The following is an 18,513-nucleotide window of genomic DNA, read 5'->3' as shown; positions in this document are numbered from 1 at the left end:
GAATGGCCTCCTTTCGTTTGTTCTTATGTTCTTATTTGTTTAAAACGCAGAACACTGTTGTTTGTTGAATCACGTTCTTTTTTGTGTGAATAAAAGTGTGCTTTGGTGCTTCAAACCCATTTCTTTTTGTTTGTGTGCTCACCTCCTGTCTGCTGCTCGGATGACCTTTCACACTCAGCCGTGTCTTACAACATGCGCGACGTTTCCAATACGTCACGCGTCCACAAAAAACTACTGCAGAGCAGCAGCCTACTGCTGTGATCAGGTAGGCAAAACTCCAAGTTATTTAGGAAGTACTGGGCTAAAAGCTGAGAAAAATGCTGGAGGTTCTTTTTCAAAACTTTATTTTGTTCAATCGAATTCATTAATGAAAAGAGTTTGCAAGTCTGAAAGGAACAGGCTTTGTTTCTGGGCTCAGTTTCCCACATGGGATCAGACTTCAATCACTTCATTTCTGTTATAATAAAAATATAGAAATAAGTAAATAAACCCACACGCTGAGTTATGATCTCAGAAACAAGCACAGCTGCTGCACTTGCGTCTCGAGAGGGACCTCAGGCAGCACCCCTTCAAGTTTCTGACTGCCTGATTGAGAGGTTTGATTGGGTGACAGATGGCTGTTAGATTGAGGGGTGCTTCACACTTGGGTAGCCTTTCCTAATGAAGCAATAACACACAAGAGCGGGAGAGCCTGTTGTGAGATCGTAGACATCAAGTTGAATTCTGAAATTCAAATGGCTTTCTTCATCCCAAGTGCAAGTTTATTCAGCGTGTAATGACTCACTTCAAATCTGTCCATAGATGATGCTGATTAACCCATTCAGTGCAGGAGCAGATGATTCTCTTTTTACACCTCTTTCATTGTGATGTTATTATTCATATGTATACTGGGGTGAAATCACTATGCATCTACTAAGAACGACACGTATGCACTGGTGGGTTTCTTTATTTATTGTTGCTACCATTTTCTCAGGGTGCTCACGGGAAGGAGACGTGTCTTATAACTCTCCCTCGAGATTATTTGTCAGTTTTGTCAGTTTATACTATATGATTAGAAAGCTGGTACGCTAAGTCAAAGTTAATACTAAATAAAATTATTTGTGATAAATTACTTCCACAGGTAAAATGGCTGTGTCCTTCCACATTATATATATTCGCCACATTGTACAGGTAACAGGCTCAGGTGTGTCATATTAAGCTCTGAGTAAAACCAGGAATGGATCAAGCTGCTATGCATTGGGAGTCTTATTTCCATCCCTGCATACTAAATTATACTTAAGCAGTTTCAGTTCAGGTGTAGGCCCCTATTCAAAACGAGAATCTCTCACAGCGGGTCAGTTCTGCTCTTTTGAGATGGAGATGCGACTGTAGACATACAGTACCATTCCAGCTGGGACGGTTCCAGGTTGATCACCCCACTAAAACAGTGAAGAGCTCAGTCACTCTGTTGCTGTAAAATCATTTACCTCCGGCTGTGCCAGGGAAATTCAAATGTGCAGTTTCAGTTCGGATCTTTTTACGTTTCATTTATTACTTCATTTTCTTTTCGTTCTGCAGTGTGTGAGATTAATTAAAGTGAAAGTGCTGCTGATTGCACTATTGAATCACACAGGAAACTGTTCCAGGGAACACTGCACAGAGTCTGAGAGGCTGTCTGATAGGGAGCTGTCCTATCCACAGCACTGCACAGAGTCTGAGAGGCTGTCCGATAGAGAGCTGTCCTATCCACAGCACTGCACGGAGTCTGAGAGGCTGTCTGATAGGGAGCTGTCCTATCCACAGCACTGCACAGAGCCTGAGAGGCTGTCCGATAGGGAGCTGTCCTATCCACAGCACTGCACAGAGTCTGAGAGGCTGTCTGATAGGGAGCTGTCCTATCCACAGCACTGCACAGAGTCTGAGAGGCTGTCCGATAGAGAGCTGTCCTATCCACAGCACTGCACAGAGTCTGAGAGGCTGTCTGATAGGGAGCTGTCCTATCCACAGCACTGCACAGAGTCTGAGAGGCTGTCTGATAGGGAGCTGTCCTATCCACAGCACTGCACAGAGTCTGAGAGGCTGTCCGATAGGGAGCTGTCCTATCCACAGCACTGCACGGAGCCTGAGAGGCTGTCCGATAGGGAGCTGTCCTATCCACAGCACTGCACAGAGTCTGAGAGGCTGTCTGATAGGGAGCTGTCCTATCCACAGCACTGCACAGAGTCTGAGAGGCTGTCCGATAGAGAGCTGTCCTATCCACAGCACTGCACGGAGTCTGAGAGGCTGTCTGATAGGGAGCTGTCCTATCCACAGCACTGCACAGAGTCTGAGAGGCTGTCCGATAGGGAGCTGTCCTATCCACAGCACTGCACAGAGCCTGAGAGGCTGTCCGATAGGGAGCTGTCCTATCCACAGCACTGCACAGAGTCTGAGAGGCTGTCCGATAGGGAGCTGTCCTATCCACAGCACTGCACGGAGCCTGAGAGGCTGTCCGATAGGGAGCTGTCCTATCCACAGCACTGCACAGAGTCTGAGAGGCTGTCTGATAGGGAGCTGTCCTATCCACAGCACTGCACGGAGTCTGAGAGGCTGTCCGACAGGGAGCTGTCCTATCCACAGCACTGCACGGAGTCTGAGAGGCTGTCTGATAGAGAGCTGTCCTATCCACAGCACTGCACAGAGTCTGAGAGGCTGTCCGATAGGGAGCTGTCCTATCCACAGCACTGCACAAAGTCTGAGAGGCTGTCCGACAGGGAGCTGTCCTATCCACAGCACTGCACTGAGTCTGAGAGGCTGTCCGATAGGGAGCTGTCCTATCCACAGCACTGCATGGAGTCTGAGAGGCTGTCTGATAGGGAACATTGAGGGGTTCTCTTTCTCATGTACCAAACCTACCTGAGGTCTCACAAATTCACCTTAAACACAATATAAAGAGTGCGACTGGCTCAGAGGATAGTGGAGAGCCTCTCTTCAGGACTTGCTCCATCTACCCCAGTATGACTTACACACTTACTTTGAACTGTGCTATATAGTATTGCACCCAGCTGAATTGCATTTGCACTATCAAATTGCATAACGATGTGTTGTATAGGTTTGCACTGTGTTATGTTGTGTGGTGCACGATACCACTGACTGGTGCTTGCTTTGTGCTGTGCTGTTCTATAAGCTTTTAGCCTCCCTAATCTCACTGACAGGGTTCACCCTTATGAAAGTTTACCATGGTAAAAGCAAAGTGTAATAAATCCCAGTGAAGACATGGTGAGCTAAGATAAGCATTGTAAAGCCAGAGAGGTGTGGTAAAGCATGGAACACTATGGTATCTGCTGAGTATAACCTTTCCTAAGGGCATTGTTAGACAGTGTTGCAGCATTGCAGTGCACACCCACCATGTCAGGCCTGTGCAGAACCTCCAGGATGTTGCTCAGCAGCTCAATGCAGGTCTCTTCCTCTGACCAGTTCAATATTAGCATCTTCAGCTCCTCAATCATCATGGGCAGCAGGGCGTCTCTGCACTCTGAAGACAACAACACAAAGGGGATGACACACGTGGCCAGCTCTGCCAGCTGAGGACCTTCGTGACCTTGACGTTTCCATTGTGCCGACCCAATCCCTGTGCTTTCGGATGTGTTCTGTTCTAAAACAACGTCAGCCTTGTGTTTCTATATATAAGAAGCATTTGATACGTGTTGGAATGAATCTGTACCTCAGTACATTGAACTGAATGGAAAGGCAAGGACTGGACTCAAACTGCAAACCCTTTGGTTCAAAGGCTAACGTCTTACCATTCAACATAAACAGCAAGCACTGCCTCGAGAGGTAAGATGTCAGTATTATTAATAATACTGCTGATGTCAGTATTATTAACTCATCAACCACTAGGAGGAGGCTCATTGTAATTAACATTAACCACACAGTAGCTAAACTTTGTTACATTACACTTTGTTACACGCAGCAAGCAATTCTCTAACATGGTAATAACTGAGTAGCTTCCAATGGTTCCTGCTCTTACATGATAAGAGTGACTGCCTCCCAGTCGCTCAGCTCTAAACACTAAACCACACTGCCTCCCAGTCGCTCAGCTCTAACCACTAAACCACACTGCCTCCCTCACAGTCCCTCAGCTCTAACCACTAGACCACACTGCTTTCCAGTCCCTTGCCTTTAACCACTAGGCTACACTGCCTCCCAGTCCCTTCACTCCAAACCACACTGTCTCACACAGCGCTCCTTATTCAGACTCTCCAGCCTTCTTCCCAGGCTGTCAGCTTGAGAGCTGAAGTTTGTTAATAAAACAAATACTGAGAACATCTGTTCATTTGGCAGTGTCAGGCAAAGCTGCCCATCTTCCCTCATTACTGCAACTAACTGCTTTAATTAGGAAGAGTTTATTACAGATCACAAACCAGTGAGGTAAACAGATTGGAAAACAAGCACTGTAATTATGGATGTGTGTGTGGGTATGTGTGTATGCTTGCGTGCGTGTGTGTATGCATGTGTGTCTCTACCTGTGTGTGTGTGCGTGTGTGTGTGTGTGTACCTGCATGTGTGTGTGTCTGTACCTGTGTGTGTGTGTGTCTGTACCTGCGTGTGTGTGTGTGTACCTGCATATGTGTGTGTGTGTGTGTGTGTGTCTGTGTCTGTACCTGTGTGCGTGTGTGTGTGTGTGTGTGTGTGTGTGTGTACCTGCATGTGTGTGTGTGTGTGTACCTGCATGTGTCTTGTGAAGTATAATAGGTGTCAGTGTCCGTGTCACGACAACGTGGAGAGTCTATAGGCACTTAAATGGCTTCTTTACAGAGGGCTGTACCTAAAACACTGTGGACAGGATGAGCAGGAAATACAGGCAACAAGTACTGCAGGGTGATCGCAAACACGCTCTTCATGCTTTATGTGTAAAGAAAATACATAAACAAAACAAAAGACTGACACAAAACAAAAACGGCACGGTGGCCAAAACAGACACAACAATTAAACAAAACAAGTACCGTGCTGGTGGAAATCCAGCAGGAGTAGCAATTCTATTGATATGTTTAGTTCTCTCTTTTCTTTCAGTTCCACCTCTGAACAACCCCGACCCCGGTCAGCTGAAGCTGCTCGTTTTTTATATCGTGGTTGCGGGATTAAGTGGCTAACAATTACCTAGTTTACCCCTCGACCACATTCTGCACAGGATTTCTGATATGCGCGGTCGACAGCCAATTTGTCAATAAATCATTAGCTGCCGACCACTATTGTAATTACTAATGAGACCCTGCACAGTGTCTATTGTAATTACTAATGGGACCCTGCACAGTGTCTATTGTAATTACTAATGGGACCCTGCACAGTGTCTATTGTAATTACTAATGGGACCCTGCACTGTGTCTATTGTAATTACTAATGGGACCCTGCACAGATCACTGGTCTGCTTGGTTTGTTTACGCTGGAGTCTATGGAGAAGCACTCACATTGTGAATTGATTTTCCACCCCTGCCCTGCCTCACCTGGCCTGTGGAAGATCTGGCTGTTGACCATGGCTGTGAGAGACTGCAGCTTCTGTTTCTCCAGTCTGTCCGGAGGCAGGCTCAGGATGAAGTCCTTCAGCAGGTTACTGACAAGAAGAAACATAAAGAAGTTCACCAATGAGAGGAGGCCAGTCAGTCCATCAGTCCTTCTCTGTTTCCTATTGTCTGATTGATCACAAAATGTTATCAAGTCAGGTTTTAAAGGATCTCAGTGATTCAGCATCAACAGCATGGCTGTTTAACCCTCGGTCACCCATTCCATACCCTCACCACTCTCTGTGTGAAGCAGTGTCTCCTACCCTCTGTCCAAAGTCTGTCTCCACTTAATTTCCAGCAGTGTCCCCTGTCCTGGCCTCTGTACTGCGCTTGAAGTTTTGGTTAGGGTTAGAAATACTAAAAGAAACGTAATAAATGAAATGACAAACTATCGACAACCATCTTTCTCAGTGTCTTCAATGAAGTGTTTAATATTTACAAAAGTCTGTCAGGGGTCAGGCAAAGAGCAGGGGTGTGCAGGGAAAGCATTCAGCTTTTAATTCAAGATGGCTTCCCAGCTGCAATTAAAACATCTGACCGCGGGTGACACTGCAGGCTAGGAAGACAACCCACTGGGAGTTAATGAAAACAAAGTCATTCAATATTAGCCCTATTCTGCTGATGTTATTTTTTAACCACGCAACTCAGACACACAACTGCAGTTAAATTGATTGCATGGATTTAACTGCTGACATATGTAACAGTTCATGGTAGAATAGAATAGAAAAACAGTCCATTTAAAAAAGTTACATGGTTCCAGATATTGCTAGAGTTGGGACCTTTAAAAGAAGGACCTAAAATTGCCATGTCAGTTATTGATGGTCTTATTGTTATGGTAATGCTCGTTTTGTCAACACTGTGTGAGTGCCTAATTTGCAAAAAGCATCAAACTTCTATTCAATTCAATCCCAACACACAATGCAAAGAAAAGGCTTGTTTGTACATTTGCAGCAGTGTCTTGAATGAGGACAGCGTTCATTCTCAGTGATGGTTATATACTTATCAGTAATCATCAGACCTTTTTCATGTTTCTTTGTCATTTGACTTTCACTCAGTGTGGTAATTTTGTGACATTCAATTTCAGAAGTTCAATGTTAATAGAATGTATAACCGTATCATTTTCAACCACAGGTAAAAGAAATATCTGCCTGCAAGCCAGGCTTTCAGTTAACTGTTGCACAATAAGGCACAGAAACTGAGAATTTTCTTTAACTTGATTTAGTGTTTTAAATGGAAAATACAACATTGCATAACAGGTAAGATATGAAATGATTGTTAGCTACAATTACTTTAAAAATGCAATCAGTCCGCTGAATATCTAACAAAATAATATGTGCTGTTTTACACATTCAAAGCAACACTTAATACTTCTTATACTAAATGTTATATCTGGAAACAATGTCCATGATGTTCCTTAAATATCCAATCATAGTCCTCTGTTTTGGACGTGGTTTAAAGAAACGAGGGATGTCATTTTCTGACTCAACAAATCGATAAAGCCAGGGGATGAAATCAAGGCTTTGCTGCCTGCACTGCTGAGCCCAGGACAGCAATATACCGTTTAGAAGATAATTCAGCAGTGTAAAGAGACACTTTTTGCAGTCATGAGAAGTAAACCTATAAGGTTTTCTTTTTAATTTCCCTTGCTTACTTTCTTAATGAAGCATCAAACAGCCTGTACTGCCCATCAGTTTACTCAGAGAAACAGAGGAGCCTTTCTGTGTGAGGCGGAGTTAAGAAACTCTTCAGGAATACCTTCAAGTATCTGAGAGCACAAGGCTAGTGCATCCCCAGCCCAAAACGTGGCTTCATCTATTACTAACAGTTCTGAAAATACCTTCAAGTATCTGAGAGCACAAGGCTAGTGCATCCCCAGCCCAAAACGTGGCTTCATCTATTACTAACAGTTCTGAAAATACCTTCAAGTATCTGAGAGCACAAGGCTAGTGCATCCCCAGCCCAAAACGTGGCTTCATCTATTACTAACAGTTCTGAAAATACCTTCAAGTATCTGAGAGCACAAGGCTAGTGCATCCCCAGCCCAAAACGTGGCTTCATCTATTACTAACAGTTCTGAAAATACCTTCAAGTATCTGAGAGCACAAGGCTAGTGCATCCCCAGCCCAAAACGTGGCTTCATCTATTACTAACAGTTCTGAAAATACCTTCAAGTATCTGAGAGCACAAGGCTAGTGCATCCCCAGCCCAAAACGTGGCTTCATCTATTACTAACAGTTCTGAAAATACCTTCAAGTATCTGAGAGCACAAGGCTAGTGCATCCCCAGCCCAAAACGTGGCTTCATCTATTACTAACAGTTCTGAAAATACCTTCAAGTATCTGAGAGCACAAGGCTAGTGCATCCCCAGCCCAAAACGTGGCTTCATCTATTACTAACAGTTCTGAAAATACCTTCAAGTATCTGAGAGCACAAGGCTAGTGCATCCCCAGCCCAAAACGTGGCTTCATCTATTACTAACAGTTCTGAAAATACCTTCAAGTATCTGAGAGCACAAGGCTAGTGCATCCCCAGCCCAAAACGTGGCTTCATCTATTACTAACAGTTCTGAAAATACCTTCAAGTATCTGAGAGCACAAGGCTAGTGCATCCCCAGCCCAAAACGTGGCTTCATCTATTACTAACAGTTCTGAAAATACCTTCAAGTATCTGAGAGCACAAGGCTAGTGCATCCCCAGCCCAAAACGTGGCTTCATCTATTACTAACAGTTCTGAAAATACCTTCAGAGAAATTCAAAGATGACCAACAGGGAAATTAGATACGATTCTGGTTTCACTTGATATGTGTAAAGTGTAAAGTATTGCATGCAGGCAATAAAAATGTGCATTATGAATATCATATGGGAGATACTGAAATTGAAGAAGGGAACTATGAAAAAGACCTAGGAGTTTATGTTGACTCATAAATGTCTTCATCTAGACAATGTGGGGAAACTATATAAAAAGGCCAACACGATGCTCAGATATGTTGTGAGAAGTGTTGAATTTAAATCAAGGGAAGTAATGTTAAAACTTTACAATGCATTAGTAAGACCTCACCTAGAATATTGTGTTCAGTTCTGGTCACCTCGTTACAAAAAGGATATTGCTGCTCTAGAAAGATTGCAAAGAAGAGCAACCAGAATTATCCTGGGTTTAAAAGGCATGTCGTATGCAGACAGGCTAAAATAATTGAATTTATTCAGTCTTGAACAAAGAAGACTACGCGGCGATCTGAATCAAACATTCAAAATCCTAAAAGGTATAGACAATGTTGACACGGGGGACTTTTTTGACGACCCCTGAAAAAAGAAACAAGGACCAGGGGTCACAAATGGAGATTAGATAAAGGGGCATTCAGAACAGAAGATAGGCACTATTTTACATAGAGAATTGTGAAGGTCTGGAACCAACTCCCCAGTAATGTTGTTGAAGCTGACACCCTGGGATCCTTCAAGAAGCTGCTTGATGAGATTCTGGGATCAATAAGCTACTAACAACCAAACGAGCAAGATGGGCTGAACGGCCTGCTCTCGTTTGTAAACTTTCTTCTTCTTATGTTCTTATGTCGTAAATTCCATTCATCCATTCATTACCTGTAACCGCTTAATCCTATAGAGGGTCGCGGTGAGCCGGAGCCTAACCCATGTTGTAAATTCATACCCTCTAATTACTTAGAAATGGACACACGAGGCCTTTAACATGAAACATTAATGATGGCATTAAACGTCTCAGAAATCCACATTCCCAGCAGTGGAAAGCTCTTTCTTCCAGAAATAAACAACTCAGAAGAGCTGCACAAACTGACGGTGTGATGATGCGGATCAGGCTCTCCACAGGTGAGGGTCATTGGAGTTGATTGAGCTCATTTACCAGTACAAGGGAAACAGTAGAAGCAGCTGCTTGGATTTGTGTGGTTTGCTGTTCTCCACAGAGTCTAATAAAAGCAGTTCATTGGTTTCTCTTTGAATGGTAAATTAGTCCAATCAACACCAATGGCCATCACCTGATTGTCAGCACCTGGTTTTTGTGGCACGCTCAATCTGAATAATGAAATAATCGGTTTGTGCAGCACTACAACTCAGACACTTAACCGAGGGACTTGTAAGCAGTCCGAAGCTTACATGTGAGGGGCTACCTCTTTGGTATAAGAGTGTTGTCTTGTCTGTTCTTCGTGGCTCCAGAACGATACGAAAAAGGACACCAAAGAGATCTACGTATTTCCTTGCAGAGTCACCTATTCCAGGTACATGTCGGTTTAATCCATGAAGGAGATGAATTTGCCAAATAAACACAGAAAGGTGTTTCGTCCACCAATCAATAGCTTGTTCCATTCCAACATGCCCCTGCTTTTCGTCTTTAACCTGCATTTCCATCTGCACTCACTCACGCTGCCACACCTGCTCCCACATCCTCTCCTTGTCTGCGGGACACTCTCACTCTTGAAGCAGCACTTGCAATTATTGTTTTAATATTCGATGATATCTTAGCGCAAAAAATTAGTCATAACTCATGTTCTCACATCATGCAATCACACATCCCAGTACAGCACTACAGTGTGAGAGAGAGGAGCAGGAATGTTAACACACACTCATCCTGGTACAGCACTACAGTGTGAGAGAGAGGAGTAGAAATATTAACACACACTCATCCCGGTACAGCACTACAGTGTGAGAGAGAGGAGTAGAAATATTAACACACTCATCCCGGTACAGCACTACAGTGTGAGAGAGAGGAGTAGAAATATTAACACACTCATCCCGGTACAGCACTACAGTGTGAGAGAGAGGAGTAGAAATATTAACACACACACCCCGGTACAGCACTACAGTGTGAGACAGAGGAGTAGAAATATTAACACACACTCATCCTGGTACAGCACTACAGTGTGAGAGAGAGGAGTAGAAATATTAACACACACTCATCCTGGTACAGCACTACAGTGTGAGAGAGAGGAGTAGAAATATTAACACACACACCCCGGTACAGCACTACAGTGTGAGAGAGAGGAGTAGAAATATTAACACACACACCCCGGTACAGCACTACAGTGTGAGAGAGAGGAGTAGAAATATTAACACAAACACATCCCGATACAGCACTACAGTGTGAGAGAGAGGAGTAGAAATATTAACACACTCATCCCGGTACAGCACTACAGTGTGAGAGAGAGGAGTAGAAATATTAACACACACATCCCGGTACAGCACTACAGTGTGAGAGAGAGGAGTAGAAATATTAACACACACTCATCCCGGTACAGCACTACAGTGTGAGAGAGAGGAGTAGAAATATTAACACACACTCATCCCGGTACAGCACTACAGTGTGAGAGAGAGGAGCAGGAATGTTAACACCATTCATGCAGTGCCGCTGCTGCACTTGTAACTCGTCGTGTTTCCACACTCTCACCAGCATGGCCCAGGCCCCCTTTGTGCTCACAGTATTTCTTTTGAAATGCTCTTACCTTAGCAGTGCCGGGTTGAATATCCTAGCCAGATCCTGCAGTATTGTTGGCACATACCTCAGAGCGTAACCCTGCAATCAGCCAAGAGAACAACATTACACTGCATTGTACTACAGTACGGTAGGGTTACAGGACAGTAAGGTATTGCACTACAGTACGGTAGGGTTACAGGACAGTAAGGTATTGCACTACAGTAGGGTAGGGTTACAGGACAGTAAGGTATTGCACTACAGTAGGGTAGGGTTACAGGACAGTAAGGTATTGCACTACAGTACGGTAGGGTTACAGGACAGTAAGGTATTGTACTACAGTAGGGTAGGGTTACAGGACAGTAAGGTATTGCACTACAGTAGGGTAGGGTTACAGGACAGTAAGGTATTGCACTACAGTAGGGTAGGGTTACAGGACAGTAAGGTATTGCACTACAGTAGGGTAGGGTTACAGGACAGTAAGGTATTGTACTGCAGTAGGGTAGGGTTACAGGACAGTAAGGTATTGCACTACAGTACGGTAGGGTCACAGGACAGTAAGGTATTGCACTACAGTACAGTAGGGTCACAGGACAGTAAGGTATTGCACTACAGTAGGGTAGGGTTACAGGACAGTAAGGTATTGCACTACAGTAGGGTAGGGTTACAGGACAGTAAGGTATTGTACTGCAGTAGGGTAGGGTTACAGGACAGTAAGGTATTGCACTACAGTAGGGTAGGGTTACAGGACAGTAAGGTATTGTACTACAGTACGGGAGGGTTACAGGACAGTAAGGTATTGTACTACAGTACAGTAGGGTTACAGGACAGTAAGGTATTGTACTACAGTACGGTAGGGTTACAGGACAGTAAGGTATTGCACTACAGTAGGGTAGGGTTACAGGACAGTAAGGTATTGCACTACAGTACGGTAGGGTTACAGGACAGTAAGGTATTGTACTGCAGTAGGGTAGGGTTACAGGACAGTAAGGTATTGTACTACAGTAGGGTAGGGATACAGGACAGTAAGGTATTGTACTACAGTACGGGAGGGTAGGGTTACAGGACAGTAAGGTATTGCACTACAGTAGGGTAGGGTTACAGGACAGTAAGGTATTGCACTACAGTACGGTAGGGTTACAGGACAGTAAGGTATTGCACTACAGTAGGGTAGGGTTACAGGACAGTAAGGTATTGTACTACAGTACGGTAGGGTTACAGGACAGTAAGGTATTGCACTACAGTAGGGTAGGGTTACAGGACAGTAAGGTATTGCACTACAGTAGGGTAGGGTTACAGGACAGTAAGGTATTGCACTACAGTAGGGTAGGGTTACAGGACAGTAAGGTATTGCACTACAGTAGGGTAGGGTTACAGGACAGTAAGGTATTGTACTACAGTAGGGTAGGGTTACAGGACAGTAAGGTATTGCACTACAGTACAGTAGGGTTACAGGACAGTAAGGTATTGCACTACAGTACAGTAGGGTTACAGGACAGTAAGGTATTGCACTACAGTACGGTAGGGTTACAGGACAGTAAGGTATTGTACTGCAGTAGGGTAGGGTTACAGGACAGTAAGGTATTGCACTACAGTAGGGTAGGGTTACAGGACAGTAAGGTATTGTACTGCAGTAGGGTAGGGTTACAGGACAGTAAGGTATTGCACTGCAGTACGGTAGGGTTACAGGACAGTAAGGTATTGCACTACAGTAGGGTAGGGTTACAGGACAGTAAGGTATTGTACTACAGTACAGTAGGGTTACAGGACAGTAAGGTATTGCACTACAGTACAGTAGGGTTACAGGACAGTAAGGTATTGTACTACAGTAGGGTAGGGTTACAGGACAGTAAGGTATTGCACTACAGTACGGTAGGGTTACAGGACAGTAAGGTATTGCACTACAGTAGGGTAGGGTTACAGGACAGTAAGGTATTGCACTACAGTAGGGTAGGGTTACAGGACAGTAAGGTATTGTACTACAGTAGGGTAGGGTTACAGGACAGTAAGGTATTGCACTACAGTACAGTAGGGTTACAGGACAGTAAGGTATTGCACTACAGTAGGGTAGGGTTACAGGACAGTAAGGTATTGCACTACAGTACGGTAGGGTTACAGGACAGTAAGGTATTGCACTACAGTACGGTAGGGTTACAGGACATTTATTATATTTATTAGATATTGTGCTTGCTCCTTCTCTTCACTCTCCTTCCTCCCGTGCTGCTCCTTCCTTTCACTCTCCTTCCTCCCGTGCTGCTCCTTCTTTTCACTCTCCTTCCTCCCCTGCTCCCTCCTTCTCTTCTCTCTCCTTCCTCCCGTGCTCCCTCCTTCTCTTCCCTCTCCTTCCTCCTGTGCTCCCTCCTTCTCTTCACTCTCCTTCCTCCCGTGCTGCTCCTTCTCTTCACTCTCCTTCCTCCCATGCTCGCTCCTTCTCTTCTCTCTCCTTCCTCCCATGCTCCATCCTTCTCTTCTCTCTCCTTCCTCCCGTGCTCGCTCCTTCTCTTCACTCTCCTTCCTCTCGTGCTGCTCCTTCTCTTCACTCTCCTTCCTCCCGTGCTTGCTCCTTCTCTTCACTCTCCTTCCTCTCGTGCTGCTCCTTCTCTTCACACTCCTTCCTCCTGTGCTCCCTCCTTCTCTTCACTCTCCTTCCTCCCATGCTCGCTTCTTCTCTTCACTCCTTCCTCCCGTGCTTGCTCCTTATCTTCACTCTCCTTCCTCTCGTGCTGCTCCTTCTCTTCACTCTCCTTCCTCCTGTGCTCCCTCCTTCTCTTCACTCTCCTTCCTCCTGTGCTCCCTCCTTCTCTTCACTTTCCTTCCTCCCGTGCTCCCTCCTTCTCTTCACTCTCCTTCCTCCCCTGCTCCCTCCTTCTCTTCTCTCTCCTTCCTCCCGTGCTCCCTCCTTCTCTTCCCTCTCCTTCCTCCTGTGCTCCCTCCTTCTCTTCACTCTCCTTCCTCCCGTGCTGCTCCTTCTCTTCACTCTCCTTCCTCCCATGCTCGCTCCTTCTCTTCTCTCTCCTTCCTCCCATGCTCCATCCTTCTCTTCACTCTCCTTCCTCCTGTGCTCCCTCCTTCTCTTCACTCTCCTTCCTCTCGTGCTGCTCCTTCTCTTCACTCTCCTTCCTCCCGTGCTCCCTCCTTCTCTTCACTCTCCTTCCTCCCGTGCTCGCTTCTTCTCTTCACTCCTTCCTCCCGTGCTTGCTCCTTATCTTCACTCTCCTTCCTCTCGTGCTGCTCCTTCTCTTCACTCTCCTTCCTCCTGTGCTCCCTCCTTCTCTTCACTCTCCTTCCTCCCATGCTCCCTCCTTCTCTTCACTCTCCTTCCTCCTGTGCTCCCTCCTTCTCTTCACTCTCCTTCCTCTCGTGCTGCTCCTTCTCTTCACTCTCCTTCCTCCCGTGCTTGCTCCTTCTCTTCACTCTCCTTCCTCTCGTGCTGCTCCTTCTCTTCACTCTCCTTCCTCCCGTGCTCCCTCCTTCTCTTCACTCTCCTTCCTCCCGTGCTTGCTTCTTCTCTTCACTCCTTCCTCCCGTGCTTGCTCCTTATCTTCACTCTCCTTCCTCTTGTGCTGCTCCTTCTCTTCACTCTCCTTCCTCCTGTGCTCCCTCCTTCTCTTCACTCTCCTTCCTCTCGTGCTGCTCCTTCTCTTCACTCTCCTTCCTCCCGTGCTTGCTCCTTCTCTTCACTCTCCTTCCTCTCGTGCTGCTCCTTCTCTTCACTCTCCTTCCTCCCGTGCTCCCTCCTTCTCTTCACTCTCCTTCCTCCCGTGCTTGCTTCTTCTCTTCACTCCTTCCTCCCGTGCTTGCTCCTTATCTTCACTCTCCTTCCTCTTGTGCTGCTCCTTCTCTTCACTCTCCTTCCTCCTGTGCTCCCTCCTTCTCTTCACTCTCCTTCCTCCCATGCTCCCTCCTTCTCTTCACTCTCCTTCCTCCTGTACTCCCTCCTTCTCTTCACTCTCCTTCCTCCCGTGCTGCTCCTTCTCTTCTCTCTCCTTCCTCCCATGCTCCATCCTTCTCTTCTCTCTCCTTCCTCCCGTGCTCGCTCCTTCTCTTCACTCTCCTTCCTCTCGTGCTGCTCCTTCTCTTCACTCTCCTTCCTCCCGTGCTTGCTCCTTCTCTTCACTCTCCTTCCTCTCGTGCTGCTCCTTCTCTTCACACTCCTTCCTCCTGTGCTCCCTCCTTCTCTTCACTCTCCTTCCTCCCGTGCTCGCTTCTTCTCTTCACTCCTTCCTCCCGTGCTTGCTCCTTATCTTCACTCTCCTTCCTCTCGTGCTGCTCCTTCTCTTCACTCTCCTTCCTCCTGTGCTCCCTCCTTCTCTTCACTCTCCTTCCTCCTGTGCTCCCTCCTTCTCTTCACTTTCCTTCCTCCCGTGCTCCCTCCTTCTCTTCACTCTCCTTCCTCCCCTGCTCCCTCCTCTTCTCTCTCCTTCCTCCCGTGCTCCCTCCTTCTCTTCCCTCTCCTTCCTCCTGTGCTCCCTCCTTCTCTTCACTCTCCTTCCTCCCGTGCTGCTCCTTCTCTTCACTCTCCTTCCTCCCATGCTCGCTCCTTCTCTTCTCTCTCCTTCCTCCCATGCTCCATCCTTCTCTTCACTCTCCTTCCTCCTGTGCTCCCTCCTTCTCTTCACTCTCATTCCTCCCGTGCTTGCTCCTTCTCTTCACTCTCCTTCCTCTCGTGCTGCTCCTTCTCTTCACTCTCCTTCCTCCCGTGCTCCCTCCTTCTCTTCACTCTCCTTCCTCCCGTGCTCGCTTCTTCTCTTCACTCCTTCATCCCGTGCTTGCTCCTTATCTTCACTCTCCTTCCTCTCGTGCTGCTCCTTCTCTTCACTCTCCTTCCTCCTGTGCTCCCTCCTTCTCTTCACTCTCCTTCCTCCCATGCTCCCTCCTTCTCTTCACTCTCCTTCCTCCTGTGCTCCCTCCTTCTCTTCACTCTCCTTCCTCCCGTGCTGATCCTTCTCTTCCCTCTCCTTCCTCCCGTGCTCCTTCCTTCTCTTCCCTCTCCTTCCTCCCGTGCTGATCCTTCTCTTCACTCTCCTTCCTCCCATGCTTGCTCCTTCTCTTCCCTTGTCCCCCTGTGGTGGAAGCAGCTACCAGTTCTCCTCAGGACTGTTCAGGCTTTTACTGCTTTCTGCCGTCGTCTCAAAACCCACTTGTTCAATCTTTACTTGTAAATTCCTATTTATATATCTTTTTGTATTTTCCTGTATTTATATTTATTTTGCATATATTGTATGTGTTTGTTTTGCATTTTAATTTAGCTGTAATTTAGATACTTTTATATTTTGTTTAATTTTCTGTAAATCGCTTTGGATAAAGGCGTTGCTAAATAATAATAATAATAATAATAATAATAATAATAATAATAATAATAATAATACCCTAGTGGCGACCACCAACCCCTGCAACAGCCTGTGATTTAAATAAAACCTGGACGCCCGAGCGACATTTCAACTACAAACCATCTGTTTCTCTCTCGTCTCTCAGCGTATACCCACACAGTAACAGAACACCCCTGTTACAATACTGTTGAAGTATTATAGAAAAATAACAAATGCATCAGTGTTGTGCATAAATCTCCTTCAGATTCAGAATCAGAGTGTCTAAATGAAAGGAACATCACTGCAAGATGGGTCACGCAATCTCTGATGCTGCTTGCCCTCTGGACAGGAACTGATGGATGCCATTTTTAACACAACAGATGGGATCAGCGTGTTAAATGAATGGTACATACTGCAGCAATAAATGATTTCTCCTGAGGTTGTTAGTTACACTGTATGGCGGAGCAGTCATTTGGTTTGTGTCAAGAAGCGAGATTTCAGAACCCCCCCGCCGACTCAGGAAACGGAGGCTGAAACACGCGTCCTCCGAAACGTGCTCCTTCCAAGCCGTCATTTTTCGCACTGCAGATCCACAGCAATGCTACCAGACCTATAGTGCCGGAGGACAACACAGATCTGGCGGCTCCGCTGCAGAGCCACAGGCGCCCTATCGGCCACAGGGGTCGCTGATGCGCGGTGAGCCGTGGATTCCCCTGCCGACCTAAGCCCTCCCTACCCGGGCAGTGCTCAGCCAATTGTGCGCCGCCCCCTAGGAACTCTCGGTCACGGTCAGCTGTGACATAGCCTGGATTCGAACCTGCGATCTCCAGGCTATAGGGCACATCCTGCGAGGAGCGCCTTTACTGGATGCGCCACTCGGGAGCCCCCGAAATCTGTGTCTTTATTTGCACCATCTGAGCCTGGTAGAGTTTTAGAGCTGAGCTAATTAGGAGTCAGTGTGGTGTGTGGTTAGAACTGAGGGAATGGGAGGGAGGCAGTGTGGTCTAGTGGTTAGAGCTGAGGACTGGGAGCCAGGAGGCAGTGAGGTCTAGTGGTTAGAGCTGAGGACTGGGAGCCAGGAGGCAGTGAGCTCTAGTGGTTAGAGCTGAGAAAATGGTATCCAGGAGTAGAGGGACTATGTTGGGCTAAAAATGTCTTCGTGATTTTCTATGCTTGGGAAATGATCATATCGTATAATTCAAATGGTGTTTAATCACTGTCCTGTAGTGTATACATCTATATAGGGCTATGGTGTGTGAAGGTATTTGCAATTAATTGAAAAATCAAGAACTAATGCTGCTAAATTAAACAACAATACAATGAAATTCCTTCTCCATCTCTAAGGCTTACAAACAGCAGAATGGAATCAAAATACATAAAAGAAAGGATTGCAGAGCACTGTTACATTGCGATTCATGCTGAACTTCACCTCTGCACTCGTCTCTCAAGCTGCGATTAATATTCCAGACTCTGCAGGTGTGTTTGCGGTACTCTGTGGTTCCATTAGCTCACTCCTTACAACTCCTGACAAAGTAGCCCAGGGCTGAAACTGACTGGCTGTGGAGCTGATGGAGCTGTGAGGAGAGCTTCAATGTGCATGTCACTTCTCCTTCCACACACACACACACACGCACAACCACACACACAATTCAATCTCTCTGTCATGGTCACTTCTCCCTCCACACGCACACACACACAATTCAATCTCTCTGTCAATGGTCACTTCTCCCTCCACACACACACACACACACACACAATTCAATCTCTCTGTCATGGTCACTTCTCCCTCCACACACACACACACACAATTCAATCTCTCTGTCATGGTCACTTCTCCCTCCACACACACACACACACGCACAACCACACACACAATTCAATCTCTCTGTCATGGTCACTTCTCCCTCCACACACAAACACGCACACACACACAATTCAATCTCTCTGTCATGGTCACTTCTCCCTCCACACACACACACACACACACACACACACACAATTCAATCTCTGTCATGGTCACTTCTCCCTCCACACACACACACACACACACACACACACACACACACACAATTCAATCTCTCTGTCATGGTCACTTCTCCCTCCACACACACACACACACACACAATTCAATCTCTGTCATGGTCACTTCTCCCTCCACACACACACACACACACACACACACACATACACACACACACACACACACACACACACACAATTCAATCTCTCTGTCATGGTCACTTCTCCCTCCA

General features: G+C 46.2%; 1 protein-coding gene across 2 annotated transcripts in view; it reads right to left on the bottom strand.

The window, feature by feature from the left end:
• Window positions 1–18,513, bottom strand: part of LOC117973525 (dedicator of cytokinesis protein 2-like) — a 428,064-nt gene that overhangs the window by 315,671 nt on the left and 93,880 nt on the right. For both annotated transcript variants that reach the window (XM_059024351.1, XM_059024392.1), the window contains 3 exons: window positions 10,984–11,054; window positions 5,463–5,569; window positions 3,366–3,493 (listed from right to left, as the gene is read on the bottom strand). In XM_059024351.1, coding sequence (XP_058880334.1) covers window positions 3,366–3,493; window positions 5,463–5,569; window positions 10,984–11,054 — 306 coding nt within the window. The remainder of the gene's footprint in view (window positions 1–3,365; window positions 3,494–5,462; window positions 5,570–10,983; window positions 11,055–18,513) is intronic.

Source organism: Acipenser ruthenus, chromosome 1 (assembly GCF_902713425.1).
Source record: "Acipenser ruthenus chromosome 1, fAciRut3.2 maternal haplotype, whole genome shotgun sequence".
NCBI classification, from domain to species: Eukaryota; Metazoa; Chordata; class Actinopteri; order Acipenseriformes; family Acipenseridae; genus Acipenser; species Acipenser ruthenus.
This window is presented reverse-complemented; position numbering and strand designations above follow the sequence as displayed.